Here is a 27,616-nt window from a genome sequence, read left to right on the forward strand (position 1 = left end):
ATCTTGTTTTCAGCTTCTCTTCAATTCTGCCCAAAGGTTTAATACATAGTAGCTTATTTTCTTCTATTGAACTTGGAATTTGAATGGAAAGATTATACAAAGATAGCATATAAATCCTTTGCATTTCTTATTTTCAGAAGCAGTTTGAAATCTTTTGAGCTTTTGGTTCCTACCCTATTGGTATGAACCTTTACCTCACCTTGAGCAATGAGAACTCCCAGTAGAGCAATACCCTTCCCACAGTAATGTGACCAAATCCTGAAGTCTTTTCTCAAGCATGACTCATGCCTTATTAAAGGAATAACTTAGGTTTACTTTAATGAGATGCTTTGTGCAAGTATGAACTAAGAACAAAGGACTCTGTGCTCCCATCAGTATCAGCTCTGGGGGAAGAATTGTGTTCTTTTGCTTTCTTGCCCATTATATATGTATAACAAAAAGGCAGGAAAGATAATGCAGCTGCTAGAATGTGTTTTGTTTATTGTGGGAAAATATGGATAAATATGGGAAGTGTGTTGGGACCAGACCCTTGAGGTGGAGCTCTTCCAGTCTGAAGAGGCAAAGACCTCCTCCTCCTCCTGCCCAGGAAAGACTGGAAATGCTTTTGAACTCACAACCCAGATTTTAATGGAAAATTAAACTAGAATAATCATTTCATCAACACAGAGAAAACCTCAGGTGAGTAGGTTGAGACAGAATGGATATAAAAAGTGTTCATCTATCATCCTCTCTTTGCCTGCTGTGTCCTTGCTTGACAAGTCCTTGCTCCAAGACACGGTTTTAACTCAACTCGCTGGATTCCTGCATTGCAGCCACTGTGCCCTCTCTTCCCTGGCCCCTAGAAAATTTCTTTCTGTCAGCAGAGAGTGTACGGCAGCTCGTGCCACTTTCCTCCGCCTGTCAGAACCACGGCGGTGCTGCAGCATTTCTTCATTCTTCACTCCTTCCTTTCATCTGCCCCATCCCGCCTGCCTCCCCCCTCCCTCCCACTGGCCTCCAGAGGGGTCTGCTCCACATTGTCACGAATACAGAATCCTAACTGGGAATAAATGAATTAAACAGATAACGTCTGGCACAGGAATTCAATGTGGAGAAAACACGTTTCCTGGAGGACCCTAACTCTTTCCAGGAAAGGGGCGGATCGTGGTGAATGATCTCTCTTTGGGCTCAAAATGCCAAAGAAGCAGAACTCAGCCTGTGCACATGTGGGTACAGAAAGGCAATCCATTATGTTTCTTTCTTCAGTATATGTTTTTTTTTCTTTTTCTAGGTAATGGGGCCGTGATCAAAGACATCTTACCCAAAAGGGGACATCTGAAAATCAAGGGCAGTTTTTAAAGAAACTGAGTGACATTGAAATGAATTAAAGGTTTTTAAGTTTGTGAAAAATAGCTTTTCATTGTCAAGGAGGCCTAGGGAGAGCTATATCGCATGACTTTGACATCAGAGCCATGAAACAGAACTTTAGAAAAGGTATTAGAAAACGTAAAACAAAATTAATCTTATTAATCCAGAAGGATTATACTGTGATAGCCTGTGTGGTATTCAAACCACAAGAAAAGAGAACAGTGGTAGATAGGTCACATCAATCTGAAGATATCACACAGCATAAATGAGCAGAGAGCACAAAGAGATTGAAAGGACTGGTATTGTTCAACTCTGTATAAAAATAAATAGCAGAAGACACAGGAGAAGTATGTAAATGGGTGAGGAATACAGAGAAGGAAGATTATTCTGTTTTCTCCATTGCATAGCCTGAGAACTCAGATATCCAGTGAAGTTCAATGTGGATCAAAGGAAAAAAAATCTCATGTGATGTGAGCAAGACTTGTTTCCCTCGAATGCTGTTAAGGTGGAACAGAATTCAAAGAGAACTAGACACTGAAGTGGATAAGGAAAATATCCAGAATTTAATTGTTAATTCTAAAGTGCGGGGGGTGACAAAAGCCTTTTGCTTCATGGACTGAAACCAGCTCTGAACACTGAGATCTCTAATCAAAGTTTCAAAGCAGAACTAAATTTCACAGCACCACCTAATAAAGAATTCCTCACTCTTTCATTTGAAATATTGTCCTGGTTTTGCTAAAAACAAGTTTCTCTTTCAGTGAATTTTGCCTGTCAGCTAAAGCCTTCATATTAACTGCATTTTCCTGGAGAACCAGACACATGTTTTGGTAAACCTAGCAATGGAATGCAAACATATTGATAAGCATGGATGGACATCTCACGAGAGAGGCGACGAGAAACAAGTGACCAAGAAACTGACCAACTGAGTATAACATTCCATTCACGTGAATACTTCATATAAAAGTGGGAGACCACGAGGATCTCTTCCCTTTTCCTTATGGCTGACATTAGCAGAGGACCTCGCTACTCATCCCTGAGAACTGAGGCCTAGTCAGAGACTGAATCCAGCTCCGGTTGGCTGCAGAGTCTAATCCAGGACTTTGGGTGCCGGCTCTGCAGTTGCTGAGACTTTCAAGATTGGTTTTGTATATTTTGTATTATTTTCTCTATTCTTACTAGTAGCATTAGTAAAACATCTTTAATTTTTCCAACTCTCTCCTCTCTGTTCTTCTTTCCCTCCCGATCGCCTGTCCTGAGTGGGAAGGGGGGAGAGGGAGGGGCAAAAAAGGGGAAGTCAGGGGGGAGAGGGGGTTAACAATACATCTGCCAGGGTTTTATTGTCACCCCGCAATCTTAACCCTCGACAAATATATAGTCCTGGAAATTGGCAAAGAGCCTAAGTCTGATATGCTTTGGCTATGCCTATGTTCCTTGGCTTTGGTCTCGCAGATGATATGGTGTATCATAAAAATGAACTTATTTTCCATGAAGAAGTTAATGAGAATCCCCTGAAATTGAGAAAGATTTGACCAGTGACCTGCTCTCAGTTAGCTATTTCTTGCTAGGTTCCAGTTGTTTTTTCAAAAGCGATTGTGTTAATACATTCCTTAGACAATCACAGCAATAGGATTGAAGGTCAAAGGCAAAGCATTTCAGAGTGCTCTTATTTTATGGGCTCCTTAAATATGCCGTCTCTTATTGTCTATTCTTATGTCTCTTCCAATGCTTCTCCTAGGGACCCATAAAAAGAAAAAATAGACCTGATAGCCAATTAATAATAGACACTTGTAGCATCAGGATAGGTTCATTAGCTGTATGGACAATGGATCTGCTCCAGCAGAAGACAGAATAATTCAACACTTCTATTAAAGGTCCCAGGGGGCTGATACAGTAGCTCACAGTAAGATACAGGCAATCTGTCCTCTTTGTCCTTGAACTATAGCTGGGCAGCTCTGGTGGAAGGAAGGAAAGCAGGGCTGAGTAGCTTTTGGTGGGCTCCCTCTACAGCACTGGCCCATTCCCATGCTGGGATAATTCTCTTGCCAATGGGTGATTGATCTCCAGGTTCGTGTGTGTGGAGAGGATGAAGAAAACCAGCTATTATGTAACCAAATAGCAGCAGTTCAGATGAGAATCTGAGAGGGAGGTGTGACGAAATCCCATATGCCTTTTTCAAAATGTAGGGTACGTGACACTGAATTAAAACAGATTTATCCTCTCAAAGAATAACCAACAGCTGTACTTCTTGACCACATCTTGCTCACAGCTGGAACCATTACTCCATACGAACAAGAAAGTAATTTGAAAATCTAGTTGAGTGAGTTTCTTGCAAGTCCATTAATCTTTCGTGGCCCACAGACTTTGACATGTTTTTATAACTCCTCCAACAACTGGCAAGAAGGAGCATGATGGCATTGAAGATGCTATGAAAATTCTCTATAGGATGCTCTTGCCAAAGGGTAAATCAACATTAAAATGGAAAATTGCAAACATAATTTGGACCACTTCAAAGTAGTATATTGGGTCTGATTCGTATTTGCATTTCGCCTTTTTATACCACTTATGCTGGCAGCACAGAATTACCTTAAATGATAGTGAATGATAATTTAACTGCTTTAATATCCATTTATTGATGCAAAGTTGTCCCACTATAAATGGGAATCAGACTTATTCTACCTTTAAATGATTTCTCAGCATAGATTTTGACCTCAGGATTTCTTGATTATATTTTCTGAAATAGCTGTTATGTGTGAAAAACAGTATACTTCTTGAACAGTCTGCTTTACAAAGGACTGAGCTTACACACTGAGAGCACATAATGTAAATGAACAGCTTACTCTGTATGTAAATAGCTAGGAGTCAAGCATTTCAAATAGTCCTCTGGAATGAAAAAGATGTGTTCAAAAAGACTTGATGTTGGTGAGTCTTAGGACTAAGGCGTGAAAGGTATTTACCTTGACAGGCAGATTTGTTAAAGGTATCTTTTTAAGTTTGAGGAAGAAAGTAGATCCTCTCTTAAAAAAAATCCAAACCTTTAAACATTCTAGTAGTTTGAAATCTTGATTCTTTGTTATTTTCTCACAAATCGTTCCTCTTGAAATGAACTGTAAAAGTCTCCTTGATGGAAAGCTTGTTTATACATGGAGGCTTTCCAGTTATTTGCTCTTAACTGTTTCCATAGTGTATGAAAGCTGGTCAGAATAGGATAATCTCAGGCTTTGACACACACAGACGTCTTAGTCTAGGATAACAAGATTAGGGGTATTTGCAGGCTGGAATGCAGGCAGGAGGACAGCAATACATGGTACCAGCACCTCTTGCAGAAGTACCTGTGCCGCAGCAGGTGCTGCTACTGAGAGGGCTGGTGGATCTCTGTCCCGAATCGGCAGGGCACGAGCTGCTGTGGCCAGTGCTGGCCTGGTGCAGAGCTACCTGCTGGAGCCTGCATCCTGCGACTGATCTGGAATAGCTCGATGGCTTGGAGTTCACTGTTTCCCTCAAGCTGTATTAGCATCTTAAGGTAAACCAGCCCTTAGATGGAATTAAGGCTGAAGCTGAAGGCCTTGGTGTGTTAAATTCATACCTTGTTCAGCTTAAAAATAGCTGAAAGTGCTGGAGTGCACTGATTCCCTGATACTCAGCCAGCTGAGGGCCAGAGAGGCCCCTGAGCAGCTCTGTAACTTCAAGACCAGTTTAAACTACATTATTTGTGGCTACCACAGCTCCCAGCTGCATGGCTCCTTGCTCTGATGTGCCCTTCAGCAGAAGGAAATTCTTAAACCACCTTCATACCAGGAGGGGCTTCCCCATGTTGAGGGGAATTTCTATCTGCCCCTTTTTGGGAATTTTCTGGCTGGTTTTCAGTGAGGGCTTATGAAGCAGCTGGAAACCTTTATGTCTTAAACTGGAGATTCTGGAAACCTTATTCTTATTTATTAGCATCTGACTGATCTCTATCTATGATCTTTGTAATGTGCTGCCATGTGGGAGCCTGGAGTTTGGGATGTGAACTCGTCCCTTATTCCCCGGAAGGAAACAGTTCCTACCAACACAATGCAGGGAAGTAACATTGGCATGCTCTGAAGGGAACCTCAGAAACTTCTTTAGCAGAGAAAAACACTTGGCTCATCACAGAGTAAGCAAAGGTGGTTCAGGAGGAAAGGAAGGAGAGAAAATGAGGTTATCTTAATCTCTGGCAGAAACAGTCAATTTGTTACTGGAGATTCCCACCCAAGCAAAGGGGATTAAACACTACCTGTAAACACAACTGGCACTGGGGAGGAGGGAGGAAAACCACATTACTCAGAGGCACTTTATGAATTTGAAATTTGTTTAAAGGTAAGAAAAAAAAGTCTGTAAAAAAATCCTTCATTTCAGCAAAATAGAAAGCTAAAAGATCATTTCAGACATAAAAATTGAAATGTCTTACTTTAAAACCACAGCACAGTATCCTTTTTTCCTTTGCATCCACCATCTCCAGTAGCCCTCCAGTCCAGTGCGGACTGGGGAACCGCGGTGTGGAGATGTGTCCCGTGAATCACAAAATCACAGAATGTCAGGGATTGGAAGGGACCTCAAAAGATCGAAGGCAGGCCAGCCTGCCATCGTGTTCACATTGCTCCAGTACTCCACAGCCTCCCTCTGCTCATGAAGCAGGGCAGAGCTAGGAATAGCATATGCTGACGAAGCCAGCTGAATGACCCTGGAGACAAATTTTGAGGGGAGTAAAAGCCTTTGCCTCTGCAATATCAGAACACAGAGGCCGAGACTGGGAACAACGTCTGAGATAAGTCAGCTTTACCTCTTAATCAGCTCGACATCATCAGTGTCCTTTAGGAAACTTTTGCATTATTACTCCTTTCTTTTACTTGAGGCAAGAGCGAATTGTATCACACGCTTGAGGAAACAATGATAAACACTTACCCACCCCATTAATAAATCACTTGCAAGACTGTGCCTGACTGTACATTAATGGAGGAAATGGGAGTAACTGAAAACTGACCTCTTTCCTGCTCTAGAATTATTAGTGCAAAGGATTTCAAACTGCTGCTCACGGTTTTTGGAGTTTGGGTTTTCTGCCCAAATCTATAATTTCCCGCACTCCCAGTAAATTGTACAGGATATTAAAAAATGGTATGAAAACTGTGGAAGCAGTAAACTAAAGATTTTAAAAGCTGCTAGTTATTGTATTGATTAAATAAAAGGACCTGCTGCCAGTGATAACTTGTTTTTTCCCTTTTCAAGTTTATGGTAGCAGTTTATGTAACCCCATTTTGAGAAAACTTGATAAAAAACAATATTGCAATTCTGCCAGCTCCCTGGTGGAGAAAACTGGCAAACTTTACTTGTCTTAGCTTTGTAAAATCGTGGGTATAAAGAGTGAGTGGGCCTTGTGGCTTTGTTTTTGTTTTCCCAGAGTTTGAAAACACACTTTGTGTCACTGATGTGCCACATTTAAACAGAGTGCACTGTGTGATTAAGTTAGCTTAATTTTGTCAGCATTTGGCATTTGCTGATGCAGGAGGAAATCTTGTTCTTTGCTGCGTCTACATGTGGATGAAAGGAATAAAATATTTACTGTACAGTGCTGAGAGACCAGATGCTTCTTTACTTCAGAGACTTTTAGGGAATGGGAAGTCAGGAAGTGCTGCAATTCATTATTTTGTCTCTGGTATGAAATTTGGTTATGGAATTTATTACATTTCTGATAAGAAAATATATGGATATATTATTTTTACCTGGTTGTAATGTATTGTCTATTACTGTTGGCTTTTCTGTATTCAGCACGGTAGTACCACCTGGAAAAGAAATTATGCATATCATGATACATGGGATACAACAAAGGACACAGCAGTCATTAGGAATATCCTACATATAAATCTGAAATATCACCATCTTTATTAGACCTGTAGGTAACTGAGTATGTGAGCTTAAGCAGGAAAATATGACATTAGAGAACTGGTTTCCTTTATCAAAAAAGAAAATAAAACCTCATAATTAAATAAAGCTGTATATCTTTGGAGTCCTTGCAAACATCAGCTAATCAATCCTCACCACAGTCCTGTGGCCGTCCTTATTTTATAGACACCGATTTGCTCCAAATCACATGGGAAGATAGTGCCTGATGTCGATTGCATCTCCTAGCAGGCACCAGTTTGTGCACATCAGGGATGTGAGGTCCTCCAGCCCATGCCAGGCTGGGTCCTACCTCTGGGTTGTTTTGCAGGTGCCTTGTGAGACCAGCTCACCAGAGGAGCATGGGAATTGCCTGGCTTTAGGCTACAGTCTAAGGCAAGTTTCAGGTCTGTCTCAAAGAGCAGGAGGAATTAAGGACTTCCCCTTTGTCTTCTCCTTTAAGCAGATGAACAAGAGGTGAGTGGGGTCATGGCCCTCTCCTGAGCTCACTAATTGATATTTTTAAAATACTTGACTTTTTAAAGTAAGCCTCATATTGATAAAGGAAACAAAAAGCAAATTAGCACAATTATAAATGCTCAGTGGGGTGCTGATTGCCAGTCAATGGCTTTTATTTTCTCTAGCAAGCAAGTGCTTAAAGCATTATAGAAAGGATGACTATGATGACTTCCAATGAGAATGAATGCCCAAGCTATATCAGCTTTATGTTTGTGAGAATGATCTGACGGGAAATGCTATAAGCCACACAAATAGAGTAGCTCTGTATGGGGTCCCAATAGAGCGGGAAGGAGTCTGGCCTACAGCACAATTACAGTTAATTGCAAGGGAGGCTTCACTGTGATACTCACAGATGTGCAAGTGCTATCACGGAAGTGGCTCTAACAGTCGTACCCATGAGAGTGCAGGCACTACGCTCGCATGGGGAGTGCATTAAAGAGGGTAAGGCACTGATGAAATCCCCTCTGCGCTGCCCTGCTACCCATAATGGGCCATGAGATTTGCATACTTTCCTTCTATGCATTTTGGAGGAAGACAAGAGTGTTTACAATTAAATTATTGGTAAAATCGTATCTGTGGATTTTAGTGTCATGTGTAACATCATGTGCACAATGCAGTGTTTCTACAGTGTCCAGAAGAACTGGGTATGCACTGCTCAGGGTTTCTAGGAGTAATAAATCATACTCACATGTCTTCACTTTCGTAAAAAGGCAATGTAGTAATTTTCAATTTTATTGCTGAAATCGGTTCAGCCGCCCAAATGAGCCAGTGCTTAGAAAGGCTGGTGTCTGTTCCCTTGTTTTAGAGATTATAAACTACTCCCTAAGCACACCTGCAAAAATTGCCAGAGGGAGTTTCTTCTGCTCAATAAGCTTTGCCTAAGGGACACGTGGGATGCAGTCCTGAGATCCCTGAAGTGCAAAGACTATGAGTGAACAGGAATAGATCTGTCTCCTTCCCCTCATGCAGCCTCCCTCTATGTGAGATATGTTTCTACCTATTGGGCTTTGCAAGCCAGCCCTCAGTGTAAGGCTTTGCAGGAAGCCTCAGCATTTCCTGACCTGGCGCTTTTCTTTCAGAAAAATAAATAAATTACAATGTTTAGTAACACTGAAAGCTTTCTGAGCTACCTTAACACAATACAGACTATTTTGTCAGACTCCCTGCATGGCTGTTTTCAAAAAGAATAAGATTCATCTGGGACACTGATTTGAAAAGCAGTGACAGTGACCGTGCGGTGTCTTTTCTACTCAAGAATTGTTTTTCAATTTATGGTTTGCAACATGCATTTACAGGAGACATTGGCAAAGCTCAGAAAGGGTTGGATGCTGAAACTGCACTTTCACTTGTATTAATAGCTGCTGTCAGATGTTCTACTTGGCTGCTTCCAAAGAGCCAATCTCTTACCTAAGGTTTCCCAATGTCGTCTTGGACAGTTATTGCCAGATTTTAATGATATTTTATATCATGGATATAAGAAGCAATAAACATTTATTAGATAAGTACACCAGGGAGCAGTGATGAAATAACTCGTGCCACTATGTCCAAAAACAGGCTCACTTACTGTAGATGTATAGATCTGCTACAGCAAGATCTCATCAAACAGATGCAGAGCTTTGAGGAGCAAGTAACACCCAAGAAGAGATCAAAAATGTAGTGGTGCAGTGTCAGCTCTCTCAGGACAGTGGTTTTGTGCAAAAGTGGGAAAATATGAAAACTAGCAAGCTTCCTCTGTTCCAGAAACAGACTATGTTATGTCTCTCCCTCCTATCTTTCTGCTAGTGATGGCAGCTTGGAGAACATCAGCCCCTCTGTGGCTGTAATGCAGTGTTGGTGGGTAAGCTCATGGAAGTATATCTGGCAGTATGAGTATGTTTTGATGAAACAAATCTGCTTTGTTTCTTTCTGGGAAGAGTTTGGGGCTGAGATCTGAGTTCTATGCTGAATTTTAGGTATGGAAGCATTTATATATCTTGAATCTAAACAATATTTAATTTTGAGTTCTTCAGTCTAAGATAATAAACCTCAAAAGGTTTGTCCAGTTTTTTTTTCTTAATAAAAAAAAGTTTGATTAGGACATTTGATTAGACACAATTTCTGCTAAAAAAAATGCCCTCTCTTCCAGCCAGTCACTATTATTTGCTTCAAAAATTACATAGCTGAGAAAACAATCAAAAGTATTGTCCTATGTAAAAAGCAGATGCCTGTGTTATGACAGCACTGACAATGCGAACTGCATACCAATGTCCATTTATATTGAGTGATTAAATCAGTGCAAATGTTTAGCTGGTAACTGGTGATGGATATGAGCTACAATGAAGCTGCAATGGAATGAGGATGGTTTCTGCACCTGTCAGTTGGTAGTCATCACCTGTGCCACTGTGACAGTTTGCCTGGTCATCATCACACTCATCCACGGGTTTGCCTTCGGAAACGGTAGGGACGGCCGTAGGAGCTGAAACAAAACCCAGTTGTTCAGTTAAAATGTGCTGGAGAATCAGCATGCAATTTACAGTAATAGTTTGATGAGCACCCTATGCTGCTCTCATGTATTGTATCTGAGGAATGAAGTAACTCTACTTGGAAGGTTAATTAGTATTTCATTGCAATGGGACGTACCTGTTGTGTCTCCTTGTGCCAAGGCACGCTGCCGTACCGGAGCTCAAGAGCTGAGCAGGGTTGGGCTGCAAAGCCCCAGCCTGCCTGTTCACTGAGTGTTTGCTGTTCCTCCCAACAAAGACTGAAAGCCTGGCAAGGCAGAACAGGAGACCTGGCGAGGGCTAGAAACCCCATCATTTCATTGCAGGCCAAAGTGCCTGAGAGTGGGACTGCACAGAGGAACAGGAGAGGTGCATGCTCAAGGTGGTAATTCTCAAGCACCCACCACATATTACTGAAGAAACCTGTTTGCAGAGCACATGTAAGAGAGGAAATGTCTGAGCAGAGTCCTGGTAACACTGGCAGGAAGCCAGTGTGATGTAGAATCACTTTGTGCTCAATGAGGAGATCTGGAAGGAGTTTCTTTTGTTTTTGTTAAGTTATAAATAAGACATTGGTGATGGTGGCCCTCCCGGCCACCTGCCTGTTTCTCATTGGTGATTGCTTTCCGGTAGCTGCTGCATAACCAGTAAAAGTCCGACCTTTGCTATTAGTTAAAAGCTTGAGATCTGTGCAAAGTGCCAGAAAATGTATCTATACTCCAGTATCTGTAAAACATACCACATCTGGAAAATCAGAATACAGGTACTTGGTGTTATGTTCAGGTTCATGTTTTGTGCTGCACGTATAGTTCCCTGGCTTGAGATAACTCTTCTGAGAATGCGATCCAGGCTTTTGTCTGTTCTCATCCACTGTTATTTTAATTATAAATGTTTTGCTCTCATTATAAGCTCTGCAATAATGCACCAGGTTGTTATTTATCCTTCTACTGCTCCCAGAGCCCACTAGTCACATAAGATCTCATGCACTGACTTCTTGGCCTGAGAATGCCAGAAGGGATAGTAGTTTCTGAAGTAGCTATACTTTGGGATGAAACATGGCTCTTCAGGACCCCGACCTACACTTTACAGGTACAATCTAGCCCTAGCAAAAGAAACAATTCTATACCTATTATGAATTATGCAGAACGTCTATTCCCCACATCACTTAAAAAACCCCTCTGGGAGCTCTCTCTAGCTTTCTACATCAAGTTTCTTGTCTTGATCTTCATACCCCTGTGTAGCCTCAAGCTTGCCTACATCCCTGCCACCATTTCATATAAGTACCCCCTGGGATGTTTTGAGCACATGAAACTTCCCCTTGCTCGTTACTGCTAGAGAACTGATTTTTACTCCTCTCTGTGCCTATCTCCATGCTTCTTTTCTCATCTCACCTCCTTTCCTGCTTAGTAAATCTCAGGTGACGTCTCCTCATTCAGCTCCCTCCTTAAGATACAGTTATACCACAAAGTTGTCCTATTATGCTTCTCCCACAGGTAAATGGGAATTGACCTCACCTGTCTTCAGGTAACCTACTGGTGGGCATCCTTCAAAAATACACCATAGCAGGAAAACAAATGCAAGTACATGTGTTGCAGGGAAAAATTATACTTGCTGCTGCAGTTTTCCTAAAAGCAAAGGCATTTTGCCTGGTCAGTCTTCTCTTTGGCTCCTCCATCTCACTGAGCAACGTGTTCTTGTAAGGTGTTCTACAGACTCACTTCTTGATGTCTAGGTGGCTACAGGAGCCCCATGGCTGAAGGACTTTGCCCACAGGTGATGGGTTTACATGAGGCAGGTGCTGGGTTTTCTCTTTTTTTCTGAGCTAGTAGCACAATAGTCTGCATGAACTAAGTATTCCCACAGGAAAGGAGGACTTCCTGCAGGAACTAAGAAGTATTTCCAACCTCCCCACTTTCCGGGCCAAGCAAAAAGTACACTTATTCAAGCTGGCCTTCACTAAAAAAACAACACAGAACTCTTCAGTTCTCACAGCAAATGCCTCCCACTCTTCCGCCTTGGGGGAGAAATGGTGAGAAAGAAACGGAGGCAGAGCAGTCGGTTCCATTCATCTTGAGAGCCTGTTCAGCTACTTCTATACAAGGTATCATATGAAACCCTGACTAACATGGTTCATTACTCCGTGTATTGTTAAGCTGTGTGGTTTATAAGCCACACCACTAGACCATCATCCAACAGATGAAATTGTGAAATTCATGTAGTGTTATCTGTAGTTATCTACAAAGTTAAATAATTATTGTTTATGTAGTAAGAATCAAAGCTTAAATTCATGTCACAGTTCAAGGATAAAGTCTAAACTTTGCTTTTCCTGGGCTTTCATCTCCTACATAGTCTTGCAAAATTAAAGCTTGGTAAGGAACCTCTGCCCCCCAAAAGGAACAGCACAGAGCCTGTCCGGCCAAGTAATCATTGCCCACCATGCTGTCTGGTGTGACTTTCACATCCTTTGATGGAGCAAGGGACATAATTGCTATATTTAGTGTAAAGAACCCTCTGCATTCCCAGAAAACATCTCTTCCAGGGTTGTATCATGGTAACATAAAATATAAGTTCCTGTCTATTATGTCCTAATAGCTCTGTGCTTCTCGAAAGTATAATCATAAGGCTGCTTAAGGGAATAAAAACCATGTGGAGAATATCACTGTGATTCAACAAAGAAACGGCAGAAAGAATAATATTTGTGCCTTGGGCATATTCAAATGTCTGCAGAGAAGGAACTGATTAGGCCAAGAAACAGCACTAATGACAGTCATGGAAGCGAAAGTCCAATGTGCTGCCTGTACAAACACAGCAGTGTTCAGGAGTAGTGCAAGCGGAGAATGTATTTATGAAAATAATAAAGTGCGTTCATCTCTAGCAGAGCAATTACCTTCAAGTTCACAGCCCAGCAGCTCCATTCGCAGCCCCAATCCACCGTGTGTGGCTCTCTCAGGGTAGACACGGATGAATCTTGTCACTACAGGTTCAAAAGTCCGCAGTTCAGGCGTGTCATAGTTGGTGTTGCCTTCAAATGTCTGCAAAGCATGACAAATGCTACTTGTTTAAAAAAAAAAAAAAAAAGAAGCTATTTTCAACAAATATCTTTTTTTGCTTCATTCTCTAGCCTTTGAATTAGGGGAGCGGTAGGCCAGACTCTAACTGCTTGATAAGTGCCAGGCATTCCTCCCATAAATGAGAATGGAAAATACATAGTTAAAGCTGCTTGGAAAAGTAATGCATTTCATTTTTCATAAATTCAGTAGCAACCAATCCATCAGGGTCATAACAAGAGCTGAGTGTTTAATGAGACATGTTTTTAAATGACGCTCTGATCTGGGGTTTAACTGGGTGACATTTTCAACACTTCTGAGGGAAAAAAAAATGGCTGAGGTGAAGATCCTGTCACCTTTTAAGTGGTTACAATAATAATCCAACTATTCAAGAGAAAATTTCAATTTGATTTCCCCCAGTGACAGAGTTTCACAAGTTGTAGTTATTTCAAAAGGCATAAATTAAACTCCAGGAACAGTAACTGCAAGAGTTCTTCCAGTGAGCCTGCTATTGAATAAGAATAAAAAGAAAGAAAGAAGAAAGCTGCTTCCTGACAAAACTGCAATATAATCTAACGGGCAAGGAAGGTCAGCAAATGTACCTTTCAGACAAAAATCTCTTCTCTGAGTTGCACTCTGGGTTCTTCAGCCATAATGCAGCTCTCAATGGCATTTGTTTGATACCTTCAGCTTCTCTTGTCAGTGATCTTTTGCATATTGATGTTCTAATCTGTACTTATAGCAACACCTTGGGTGCCTCCATGGAGATGATTAGTCCTTAGAATGAATTAACTGTACAAAGAAGCAGTCCTTGCCGTGAAGAGTTTATAACCCAAGTTAGGGAAAAGGAGTTATTTTTACCCTATTCTATGGTAAAAAATGACTTTGGAATATCATATCGAGAATACTCTAAAGTACAAAATAGGAACACATATATAACAGTGAAGAAAAAGTATTTTCAATTTTTCTATTAATTACTTAAATGGCAAAATATTAAAAAACATCTTATTTGAGCTGGAGTTTGAATTTGAGATTTGAAGTGCTATTTATATTTCCAACTCTTAGCTGTGAATCTTGAAGCCTTCTTCAAGAAGAAACCACCAGACGTCATTCATTTTGGATGAGAACAAAACCCAACCTGCAATGAACTCCTCCTGTTGATCTGGGGGCAGATAAATCAGAAGCAACGAGAAAAGCTGGCTGTATTTCCCAAGGCACAAAACCAGTATAGGTAAAACTGATTGTTGCTTGTGTTTTCAGTGCAGTCCTAAAAGCCTTGCTTGTTTTGACTGTACACATCTGCATTATGAACCAATGCTCCACAATCCTTTCTGGCCATTGGTTAGAGTGCCAGTCACAAAAGCCAATAATGGTAGGAGACTGTAACCTACTAAATTAAAAAAATAATTTCAACATTAATGCTTCTGCTTCTATTTCTTAGGAGAGATTGTACCTCCAAGGTGGCTTCAAGGGGCACTGGTTGACCTGGTGTTCTGCCAGTGCTTGGAAGACAGTTGTCAAGAATTCACATGTAGATAGCCTGTCAGATCTAATTAACATGCAATTACATATTATTATATTTGAATAACAGTATAGTGCAAATGATCAGAAAAGCTACCTACCATATAAGAAAGAATGAATGCCACTTTATATGTAAAAAGTAGACAGACACATGTATCTGAGGAATCCTTGCTTCCTTTTTAATAGTAGTCTTAATAGCAACATATAATAATGAAAACTGTTTTATAAAAGACATCAGTACTGGAGTACTGACACATAGACATTAGAATTCAATAGGCATCTAGAATTATATTGAATCATAATTATATTGAATCGTTGTCCTTTGTAGTGCAGAGCTGCCTGTGATTCAATTTTGACTGCTCATTTAAAATATGTACTGGTATTCTTTTCAGGGACGAGAGGGGGATATACAGTAAAACTTCACTTTGTGAGTGTCTTTTATACAGGCTATGTCACAAATTGCTTTACTTCATTACAAAGATAAGTTATGATAAATAATAGCTAAAGAAAAGCTAAACTGGTGTGAGGAACAAGATTCTTCCTAATGTCTTTAAAAATCAAAATAAATGTGGCAGAAAAAAATTAAAGGATTGTTGCAAACGACAAGGTAGTCAGAATTTTCTTTCAGAAATCATGAGAGAAGGTGTAAAAAACCTCAAAAAAGGTCATCAGTAGGTAAGTGGAAGGAGGAAAGAAGTATGAAAGAGAAAGCTGAGTTCATTGAGTAGGCTTGAGTTAGACTATGGAGAAGAAATACTAACTATATCTTGAAATAAAAATGGCGTTCTGTGATGCTGTTTGACAATCTGAGTGATGTTCAGTCCTTTGAGTGCTTGAGCTAGGCTAAAGGGGGGAACTTTCTGCACATCCAAAAATAGCAGAAATTGGGTCAGCCACAGAGGACAGCGTTCTGGTAGTCTTAGTGAAAGGAGCTGCAGGCATGGATGACAAGGTCATGTTGAGAAACAAGGTGATGTTTCATCCTGTGGACATATTCTGTTGTTATGTTTAGCTTGTCATTGCTCTTTCTTTTCTTAAAATGCAGTTGTTTGTTTATTGAAAGTCAAGACTTTAACCAGGTGAAACAATGTGTTTCATTTCATGTAACAGGGCTGATTCTAATCCACATTCCTGCTGTGACTCATTCTAGCATTCTATCCCATCCAGCTCCACTTACGTTTAAAAATACTATATTCCTGTATTAACATTTTAAATCTCTCAGACTCCCAAGCTGTAGGATTTATCTGATTCTCTTTGAGGAAAACTTGTGCTTCAGAAGAAGGTTTATTAACTGTCTTAAATTTTTGGGAAGGATTATAACTATGCCACAAGACATTTGAATTCCAGCCCTCCCCATTCCATTAATCTTGAAGGTTTATTTCTGCTGGTGATGAAAGCCGAGGATGGGCTCAGTGCGTTAGTTAGCACACTAGTTTTCTTGTCAAACTGCTAACTTCTGACAATGATGGCAAGTGCTCATATTAAAAAACAGAAAGCCATACAGCAGACGGTGCTCTGCTTTGAAAGCATATGGCATTATTTTTTTCCCTCGTTGAGCCACAGTGTAGAAGTACATGTCAAAACAACATCTATTTTAGAAAGAAAGTGGTTAGATCCCATTGTTGATTTACACTCTCTTCACACTTTATGATGAAGTCAAAACTCATGGTAACAAGAGAAAGGAGCTGACTGCAAAGGCTGAATTCATTTAGTTTTAATCCCCAAAACAAATGATGAAAAGAGATGAGAAGTGAGAAAATGCAGACATATTCAGTGAGATTAAAACAGGAGAGAATGAAGTCCAATATTTACCAAATGTGCCTGGGAAAGCTACATCCATGGGCCCACCCAGATTTTCCTTTAAGGAAACACAGGTTTGTCCAATAGATGAGTCTATATAGCAAAACAGCTTTTACATCATATTTTCAGACTAACGCAGCTGAGATATGGAGCAACTCTCAGCATTCCCATCTGCCAAGCACCACACCAATTTGACTTTCGAGGGCACATTTTTGGTATATGATTTCCCTATCATCCCAGTACTGTAGCACCAGTTTCTAAACAAGATGGTATGCCCACCGTTTTCCTCAAGGAACAGGTTATGGCTGAAAAAGGGTTATGCCTCGTGAGGCAAAAATGAACTTTGTGAGCAAAAATAACAAAATGGGATTTGGGGTAAATAAGCTAAACAGTCATGTCCTGAAAAGCCTACACTCAAAGAAAAAACAAAATAGGTGCATTTCCAGAAACTTTTCTGGGCCACACAAATTTTCTTTTCCTTGGCATCTAACCCAGCAATTCATTTGCCCCTGTTCTGTAAATGTGTTGCAGTTTCTGCTTGAAACTATGAACCAGCTGCCCTTTATTCCCAAGCAACCTCCAAGATGCTTCACTTGTTACAGTACAATAGTACTTTTTACTTGGGGTGGGATAACACATCAAAAACTCCATTGCTCTCTTTCAGAGGAACTTGGATCAGGCCATTACAGAGAGCCTGTGAAGCTCTCAAAGCAGTCCACAGGCAGTTCAGAAATCCAGCAGGTTCCCCATTGAGTTAAATAACACTATTCTCGTTCTACAGCTCAGGCAAAAAAGAAGCAAAGAAAAAGTATTTCAGTGTCTCAAATAAATTTATGCAGTGTCTGTGGAAAAGCTGCAGAATGACTCTACTTTTTTGGCAGTGTTGCATATCACAGTATCACAGTATGTTTGGGATTGGAAGGGACCTCAAAAGATCATCTAGTCCAATCCCCCTGCTGGAGCAGGAACGCCTAGGTGAGGTTCCACAGGAACATGTCCAGGCGGGCATACTGCCATTGTATGGGATTTTGGAGTAACGGAGGGCCAGAGAGACACAGCACCCTTGTCAGAAATCAAGTCTGATCTATCTGTTGAGTAAACAAAACCTTTGCCACAGAGGTGAATATCCCAGGGCCAACTCCTGCCCTCAGCCATAGTAACATTCCCACAGCATCCCTCCTGCTGCCCTAGGAGTCCTCCTGCTTGGTTTCATCCCAACCATGTGTCTTTTCTATGGTCAGAGGTAGAGGTGTAAAAATTAATGCAAGCTTTTTTTTTTTTTTTTTTTTTTAATGCAACTTTTTCTTTCTTACCTTTATCTTTTTCTTGCTGGAATCCATGATCATTTTCCAATCTGATCCATTGTTGCTATAGCCAATTTTGAATTTTTTCATGAATACTTTGTTTTCTCGGTGCTTGCCTCCTTGGACGATTATGCCCCTCACTTGTTTTTCTTCACCAAGGTCAATTTGAAGCCATTCGTTTGTATATGGATGAGTAGTTGGTGGTAGCGCCCAACCTGAACGGCTTGTTATGAGACGAGCATTTTCTGGGATCCAGTTTCGGTCAACTTGAGTAGATGCGGTAATCTGAGAGTCAGGAATGAGCCCAGACACCATACCCAGCATCCCAGAGCAGGGATAATCTACAGAGAAAAAACCAAATAAATAGTTAATCTGAACAAGCAACAAAACAGAAACAGGACATATCACTCAGTTCAACTATAATAAGCAATTACTTATTTCTTTCTTATATCCAAAATAATCTTTTTGGATTTGTATATAATTTTCATGTGTTCAAACTTGCACATCCTAGTTTTGGCAGGAAGTACCAAAATACCATGAGTATTTCTGGCTTGATGGGAACAAAAAGGATCAGAAAATCCTATTCTATTCTTTTCTATTCTTCTTGCTAAGGCACAGACTGCAGGGTCACATCTGAATTTGTGAATATTTCTCTAGAAAAAGCTTCAAAAATCAGCCCAAATCTGGGTGCAGATTACTTAATTTTGGTAACATTGGAAATGGAAATATTTTATACATTCTGTAGAATATAATTTATTGCTGTATTTGAGATTTTCCTTTGTGTTTCTTTGGTGTCTCAGGCTTTCTCAAATGATACAGAAGCTAAATAGTATTTTTATTGTCCCAGATAAATAAAAGCTAGAAGTAGAAAAAGCTGCTAACAAGGAACTAAGATTTCTATTATAGAATGCAGCAGCAGTTCTGTTGATATTACCTTTATCTAATCTGAAAATATTTCATAGAATGACCTGCAATTCTGTAACATCATAATCTGTAATCTTGTTTTCCTACTGTACGTAAACCAGTCCTAAGAAACATTTTTAAGACTAATGAAACACCACAAGGGAAAAAAATCCCTAAAACTATTAAAAATTAGTGCAGATTAACTGTATTAATTGCTATAAAATGATGCTAGATATTTTTTAGAAAAATCATCTTTGTAAAAAAATCTTCAATGATTAATCTTTTCTTTAATCTGTAACTTATATTTTTGCTTTACATATAAAATATCTTCATTTTATTGGAGTTATAGAAATCCTAAAACTAGAAAAAAAGACTTATAAAAAAATTCCTGCTTCTTTTTTTGTTTTTGTTTCCCCAAGGTAGTATTTTTATAATAATGAATGCCTTTTGCTGCTACTTCAGAAAGTACTTTGGACAGTTATTTTAGTAGTTAAATGTGTGACACAAAGGAGTTACCTTCCAACAGTGATCCCTAGCAGGAAATTTGCTATATGTCTAGTTGCTTGATTAGGCTTTACATCTCTGTGTCTGTACTTTGTAATGCTTTTAAACCTAGTTATGTATGTTTGTTTCTTGGGAAACCTGCTGAGAACAACCTATAAGTAGCAGGCATGAGAGAATGAGAGAGAGGGACTGGAGAGTTAGGAAGGAAAAACAAGATGGGAATTTGCAGATTTTCAGTATATCTCAGGTATTTTGCATGGAGCTGTAAAATAATTTCAAGAAAAGTAATTAAACTTTTCTTTTTTTCCCCCCACTTCTTAAAGCTGAACACGTAAAAGACAATTCCAAAACAACAATCGGAGAACACTGGATGTTGTTTGGGTTGTTGTGGTTTGTTTGTTTTTTTACATTTCTACATTCAGACCACAGTGGAAACAGTGAAGATGCATTTCACTCATAAAAATAAAACCCACAATATAGGCATAATAAATTCCCTTGGTTTTAAAGTCCTTCTCAAGACCTACCTGTTATCTTGCAGCCATAAACTTCAAATCTCAGTGATACTCCATTTTCCCAAGACACAGGTCTAATTCGCACAAACCGTGTTAAAACTGGTTTGGCAAAAGGTCTGTAAACAACCTCAGTGGGATTGCTATTCCCTTGAAACACCTTTGTGTGGAAAGAAAAAGTACATATTTGTTAGGCGTTCTCTTAAATGGTGGTTATAATTCTGTGTTTTGCAGCTTGTTACGATGCAAGGCCTAACCAGGGTTATATTGTGGGGGAGGATGAGACAAAAGATTTGTGTGGGGAACGATTTCACTGACCTCCTAACACAATTTTTGCAGACAGATAAGCTTTCCTCGGGGAGGAAAAAAGAAGATGTAAGGTGTTCAGTGATACTAAAAAATACTCGCCACCTGCGGAGTCCCATATCATACCATAAGGCTGCAGAGCAGACCAGAGCTCAGGGCCATCCGAGAGCAGAAGCGCACCTGAGTACAAACAGGGTCTGTCCACTCCCAGCCCATTTTGAGGTGTTCCTGATGCCCAGATCTATATGCAGGAATGACATACACTGGTCTTTGTCACCCAAGGACTGATGTGTCCTGGAAGAATCCTTGAATACACCCTTAGGGCAGGTTTATTCCCTGTACACTCATAGAATGATGCAAAAAGCTACAGAACCTCAGGCCCAAATTAAAGGTTTGGATTTCAGGTAGGCCACATAAAAACCCCATATGGAGTTAAGATAAAAGCATACGTTATTTTGCTGTCCTTGGGCTTAAGACTTTTACAGAGTGTATCATGCAAACCTTGCTTTGTTAACCTTCCATTTAAAAATCCTTTTTAACAAACACTCCGACTTTCCTTCTTCTGGCATACAGAGATGGAAGTCTATTTAAAATCTATATAGCAGGCACTAAGATCTTCTGTGTCCCCTGAGGCTAACAGTCAGATTAGATGAACAATGAGACTTCCACAAGAAGGGACAGGACTGTGCTGTGCTTTCATGTTGAGGATCCTGCCGACGCGCTCCTTCCTAGCAGAGCCGAAACCTTGCCATGTTCTAGCCCAAAGAAGGTGATTCAGTTTCCTGCTTCTTCCTCACGTAGAGAGGAACAATTTCCTGTTGTTTTCCATGGATACAAACCTCTCTCCTTTTATGGGAGATTCTCCCATTTCTTACACACACTGTCTACTTTCCTGTTTGTTACTTGCAATAAGTGCACTAATTTGGAGCAGAGGCCAGAGGACACAGCTGTCAACCCATCAGGCTCAGTTATATTTCAAGTAATTTGATACAGGAGTTTCATATCTAGCAAGAGATTTTAAATGGAGTTACATTTCTTTTCAGCAACTTTTTTTTCTCTGGGAGGACCTGCTGTAGTTTTCTCAAGGTCTGTATCTGACAGAGGAAATAAGTCTTTTCTCAAAAGTACAGAACTCCTAAGATGTGGATAGTGCAACAATCATGTGAGGCTTCCTTGAAGAGATTTGTGTCTGTCTGCTTTTGTTGTTCCTTCAGTAGCCAAGTGTCCTTAACTTTTATTTTCAATAAAAATATCAGGAGACTGGTGTGTAGTTTTTTCTTGTCCTGACAAACAGCAAAATATTGCCATTTTAGAAACCTGTTTTTTTTATATAAACCCTCTGAAGAAGCAACACAAGTTTAGGAAGTGTTCTCACCAATTACAGAGCGCATGTACAATAGAAACTCATGTAAAATACACTCTTGAAGAGTTTACAAATTTAGGCTGGTAATGAATATCAGGCATGGTCTGATTCTGAAAGAGGCATTTGGTGAGATTACAGAAACCAGAGCCAGGAAACCTTGTGTCTCATAGCAGCAGTGGTGTTTGCTCTCTTATGACTTTGGGCAGGTCAGTTATTGTAACTTTATGTATCATTACACAGTGCCTACATTGTGGCATTTGACCTTCTAAAGTCCTGCTTTATAAAACCAGGATAATACCTGTCAAAGAGAAACTCTCAGAATTTTTTTTTTTATTGTTTTACAAAGTGCTTCAAAGAAGAAAGATGTATGTGTTAAACACTGCTACCATTTTGATTAGATAAATGTGGTGGATTTGGCATAGCACTTGCAGATGAATCAGGAACAAACCAGTAATGAAATATTTACAGCTAGATATGGTTATACTGATAGAGTTAATATTACACAGTTGTTCTGGGTCTTCAGAGAAGGATCACAAAAAAAAACTGTTTTGAAGGGAGGCACCACAAAACATTTCCAGTTGCATCAGCCCCTGGCAGCCTCTGGGAATGCTGCTCCAGGCACATCCTGAGCGAGGTGGGGAAGGGAGGCAAAGCCTCACTGGGACTATTCATGTGAGAGTTGGAGCAGAATTGACTTCTCAGTAACGAGCTTTATGCTCATGGTAGTAGATAATGAAGATTATTCTTATAAGTGTCTAAAGCTATTTCATTGGGAGGTCACAGAGAGCAAATCCGCTGACAAATGGAAAGGTGATAAAAATCTATAAGGATGGAAAGATGTGCCTAATTATCTGTCTGCATGGCCACCATCACTGAGATGCTCGGAAGTCTAACAAAGTACTAACGGCTTTGCCAGCATTCCTGCAAGACAGCAGGGCTATGCGCAGAGGGCTAAGGCACTAACACACTGCATATCCAGAGCTTCACTGCAGATAAGGGACCTAGATATTTTTAAAAGGTTCCCTATAATGTTTTCCTCAAGGACACATAGGTAATCTAAGGCAAACTGGGAAACAGCAGCACACTCCACGGAAACGACCCAAACCACTCAAAATCTGGTGGATGTGACAGGGCAGCACCCTGCACCCTTTCCAGGGTGCGCTAAGCTTTGGATAAACAATTTTGGGGCCCATTACTACTGAGACAATAACTATCTTTTGGATTTGGGATATGGTCAACCCTGATCATACCGATTAAGCTTGTAATACTTTATTCCTCCTTTTTTTTCTTTTTTTTTTTTTAACAACTGATAGTAACTAGACATCTCAATAAACTATTTTTTGGCTGAAGAGAGGTAAAAGAGAAAAGACTTACAACAGGCTTGTTTCCCTCCTTCAGTGTAATCCAGTCCTCTCCATTGGAGCTGACATCTACACGGTATGTTTTCAGATAATACTCTTTCTTTGTTTCCTTTGAGATGGCTCCTTGGGTCCCAATTCCAGAAACAAAGCGGAGCAGGCCTAGATCTACCTGTGAGAAGGAATTAATTGGGACATGAGGACAACCTATTCAGAGCATGGCAGTAATGCAGAAGTTACAACCCCCCCTTCATAATAAGGATTTTATATAAATGAATTTGCAGCATATTGTTGATAATAACATAGCCATAATCTCCTCTTTTGTAAACAGTGTCATCACAGGTAATGGGAACATTTGCCTGATTAGACAGGAGGGTTATTCACATGCCAGAGAATTATCTTTCCTCTATGGCAGTGGAACCAGAGACCCCATCAGTGTGAGTGTGAATGACCAGACTGCAGAGAAGTTACTAGAGAAGTTCCTCAAGGACCAACCTGGTGAACAATCTTACTTAATACTATCTATCTGGCATAGATACTAATGAAATTCGCTGAGGACACAAAGCTGTAAGGCATTGTCAATACAGAGGAGACTCATGCAGTGAGTGAGAACTGAATGACCCTGAGGGCTGGAATATTAGAAATTGGATGAAACTTAATAGCACAATATCAAAGTTGTGCACTTAAGGAGTGATAACAAGAATTCTACTAAAACCCAGGAGCTCATCACTTGCAAACAGAAGAGGAGAAAAGAACCCCATGGTGTATTAGTTAGTCACAAGATAATTACAAATCACTGTGTGATTTTGTTGGGAAAAAGGCAAATGAGTTGCTCGTACTGTACAATAGTATTTGAAGAAAATAGAAAGAAGCATTAGCACAAGTGCAATAATTCTGTTCCAACTGTCAAAAGTAGTGAAATGTAATCATTAGAAAATAATTGCAATTTTAACTTGATGGAAAAATGAATGCTATGATGTGCACATGAATGTGTGTTAGAGGCCTCCTCTCTTCACTCGTTCTTCGTCTTTCTCCTCTCACGAAGTTACATTGCAACGAAATGGACAAGTGATTTAGGTTAACCTTCCCCTCCCCCAGTTATTGATTTGTCATCCAGCTCTGTTTCCTCATCTAGTTCACTCTGTGGCATCACATAAGCTGTACCGGCATAGTTGAGAGGAGGATGTGAAGTGCAGGAGTGCTGCTGCTCAAGTTAGTTCTGCTGGCAAAATAAATCCTTGTCCCAGTGCACAAGTCCAGATGCAAAATGGCTGAAACTAGTCACAAAACTGTCTCACAACCAGTCTGGTGACCACAACTTTGAAACATCTGCCATTTCCTTTCTTTAGCCATAAAAACAAACCAACTAAAATCAAATTTATCATGCTCTTTCTCTGCAGACAGAACCTTCTCTTTGTTTACTAAAACAAACTATTTAATTTCAATATAAAATGACACCATTGACAAAATATTAATCAGTGATTTATTCCCCTAAACTTCAGTTGTCCAGACTGTTGAACTAACGCTTCTCAAGTGAATGTCTCATGAATGTCTTGGGCTTTTTCATTATTTCCAAAGTAAGCAGGATGCAGAATATATGTCCCCTGTGTCCCACAGGCATCCTTTTTCCTGGATGTATGTCATATATCCAAAGGCACTGGAGCAGTTAAATCAACATGCTCTGCATTCTCTCTCAAAAGGCTGAAGGAAGTGCTATTGAGGACAGACTGGCTGCTCTCTCAATGCCCATGTCATGCTAGGCATTTTCAAGTCTTCCAACACAAGAATAGCAGCCTTGTGTGTGACAGATAGAACCAGCTTTCAGGGCAAAGCTCCTGCCTCAGTTTTAAGGCTGGTAAAGTCTATATGTAACATTTTAGCCCTTGTCTTTAGGGGTGAAATACTACAACATTTTGTTTTGTCGTGATAAAAAAATTCAGGCTTAAAAAAAAAAAAAATATCCCAGCACCACCTTACAAAAACAATCAAGTGATTTAAAGTAACTAGAGAGTCTCAGATGTTAGATTGTTGCAATCTGAAAGTTAATGGGGGAATCTGGGCATCATTGCGCTGAGCAATCTCAGCTTAACTTCAAATGCTCTCCAAACTGTACTCTGCTGATTGTAAAGTGTGCTGCACTGAGTTATGTCCAATGCCACATTCACTTCCAGGCTGAAGTGCACTTGAAAATCTGGAAGTCTGAGGGAGTGCAGAGCTAAGTTATTTAAATGATCTGCTTCTCTTACAATTTGAAACAGCTCTTCAGTTTTGAAATGATTAGGGTCCCAAGCCTGTACCATTCCAACTGATTTGAAATGATTCTAGTAGGGGCTTTTTAATATACAGTAAGTACTTCATTGTGAATAAAGTCAAGCAATGGTCTATTACAAGAGTTCTAGGTATTTGAAGCCAAGTTAAAATTTAACATTGGGGGTTTAGGGGAAGGTTTGATTAGTAGATGTCTGAGCTAACAATTACAGCTACCATCACTGACTGTTCAGGGGACTCAGGCTTGTCCCATCAAAGAACTCCAGGCTCCCAAATTTTGCTTGATCCCAAATGCTGGTATTCAATACAACCCCTTAACTCTTAGAATCATAGAATCATTTTGTTTGGAAGAGACCCTTAAGATAATTAAGTTGAACCATAACCTAAATCTAGCACTAAACCATGTCCCTAAGATCTGCATCTATATGTCTTTTAAACATCTCCACAGCACTAAATATCCTACAGCACCTATCCTGCTGTCCAGAACTAAGTCCTAAACACATAAAAGATTTATACATCTACCTTCATACCTAAAACCTGGCAGAGTTCAAAAGGTAGGCAGAAATTCTCCTGCCAGAAGTTAACAGTTCACTGTGAGAGAGAGACACTCTGAGAAGACCTCTAATTTATGGCCTGTAGGTGGGGAAGAAGCAACCTTATAAGCACTCCTGGCCTCAGTAGCTGTGTAACAGAGTACAGGAGGAGAGGTGCATCTCGTCATTGGGGAGAACATCTCTCCACATAGATGTGCTCTCTCCAGATCAGCAAATCTTTACACACTTCTTGAAAATTGCAACTATGTCAACAGCAGTCTTCTCCTGGAGTGCCTGGGGGCTGATGGCTTGAGTGTTCCGCTGTGTGCCATGGCTTTAAACCCCTTGCAAAAGCAAGCTGTAACCCCAGACCTGCCACATGTCAGGGGGTGTTTGCTCAGAGGCTGGCAGAGGAAAAAAGAATAACCTTTCTCCATCAGTGTTTTGTGAGAAAGGAACAGTGCAAACGAGAAAGAAGGGGTTAAGCAGCAGAGAAGCAGAAGGGTTGGAAATTTTAAGTACTAACTGTGACTCAATGCAGTGGTCCAGGAGAGAGGCAGAGCTTAAGGTGTTTTCCTCCTTTTGACAGTTCTCTGCAGTGGCCTCCAGAGGAACTGCTCCTCTCCAGGTGCAAACAAACAGAACCGCAACACTGAGTACCCCTCTGTCGTCCCTGAGTATGTTTGTAAATTAAGCTCTAAATGTACCAATCTTCTTCTCTAAGTCAGGTGACAGAAATAAATTATGTAGAAGACTACCTTGGAAACTGCATGACACATCTTAAGGGGCTGTTAAGCTCACCTTCATTAATCACTTTGTGACATATTTTTTTTTTCCCAATGTCTTTTGAAACTTTGCTTTCTGTAAAATGCAAAATTATGCAAAAAATGCACCTTCTAAATGTCACAGGGACTGCTCAGAGTTGAAGTTCAACTACATCAGCTGCTATTAACAACTGGAATCTGAAAGTACCAGAAGGTAGCTGTGGTAAGACATAGCTCTTCTGCACCATGTTATCCAGAGGAATCGTTGCAGAGGGCAGTAGATCTAGTGCAGATGTGTCACCAAACAGATAGGAGTTCTTATGTTTTTGGGGGATTTATGCCTATAGAGTCCAACTGTCTGCGTAATTGCCAGTCAGCTAAGTACGTTCCCTTCATAGAGGTCTCCAAGTGTTAACACAACCAGAGGTAACCCATTTTTCTTAGATTCAGTCTCCTCCAGCTGAGATAGCAATACAAATCTTTAACAACCAGCTTTTTGTTTTGACCTTTTCGTCCTTTTGTTTAAAAAACTTGTGTTTCACGTTAAAATCCACTGTGGAGAGGGTGGTGATGAAATACAGTACTTTTGAAGATGAACATCAAATGCATTTCCCTGCAATTATTTGACATTTAACTTTCTGCACATATGATAAACAAACATCTGGTATTTATTTTAGAGGATGCAAGCAATTTTCTAAGTTATTACATGCTGTATGGCTGTGATCTGAGATAGGCAGCTGTCTCCAAAACTGAAGTCTTGACATTTCATTTCCATGACCAGAGTTTTAGCTTTGACTAACTGCAGTATGTCGCTAGTTCATTTTTGTTCACTTTCATTCAGATTAAAAAGCACATCTCTCTTGGAAAATTACGCCTTAGGGCCTTATCCAAAAACATAGCCTTTGATAACTGCCTGTGCTGCAATGTGACCGCCTTTATTTGTAAGTACAAGACTGGGAGTAGACTTGTCTATATGAATGAGCCCCTAACTTACGAGAAATGAGGAACACCTCAACTGTGTGATTTTTTTTGTGGAGAGAAATTTTCATGTAAGAAAAAGCTTCAGTTGTTTCTACTTCTAAAATCAATTTATTTCCTGCAAGAGCATATTGCAAGACACTAGCTGTTTCTGCATACGAATTACTTCCTCTCTATTTATTCTGCAACACCTTTTAGCAAAAATATTTTTATTGCT

At 40.1% G+C, this 27,616-nt stretch overlaps 1 protein-coding gene across 5 annotated transcripts in view; it reads right to left on the minus strand.

Moving 5' to 3' along the window:
* Positions 1 to 27,616, minus strand: part of NRP1 (neuropilin 1) — a 116,057-nt gene that overhangs the window by 12,411 nt on the left and 76,030 nt on the right. For 2 of the 5 annotated variants that reach the window (XM_082047174.1, XM_082047173.1), the window contains exons 8-13: positions 22,873 to 23,028; positions 19,845 to 19,989; positions 17,923 to 18,254; positions 13,129 to 13,273; positions 10,133 to 10,216; positions 7,086 to 7,145 (exon numbers count right to left, since the gene is read on the minus strand). In XM_082047174.1, the coding sequence (XP_081903300.1) occupies positions 7,086 to 7,145; positions 10,133 to 10,216; positions 13,129 to 13,273; positions 17,923 to 18,254; positions 19,845 to 19,989; positions 22,873 to 23,028 (922 nt within the window). Of the gene's footprint in view, positions 1 to 7,085; positions 7,146 to 10,111; positions 10,217 to 13,128; positions 13,274 to 17,922; positions 18,255 to 19,844; positions 19,990 to 22,872; positions 23,029 to 27,616 lie in introns of all 5 variants that reach the window. The other 3 variants (XM_082047172.1, XM_082047171.1, XM_082047175.1) reach the window with 2 other exon arrangements.

Source organism: Streptopelia decaocto (genome assembly GCF_964273445.1).
Source record: "Streptopelia decaocto genome assembly, chromosome: 2".
In the NCBI taxonomy this organism is placed as follows: domain Eukaryota; kingdom Metazoa; phylum Chordata; class Aves; order Columbiformes; family Columbidae; genus Streptopelia; species Streptopelia decaocto.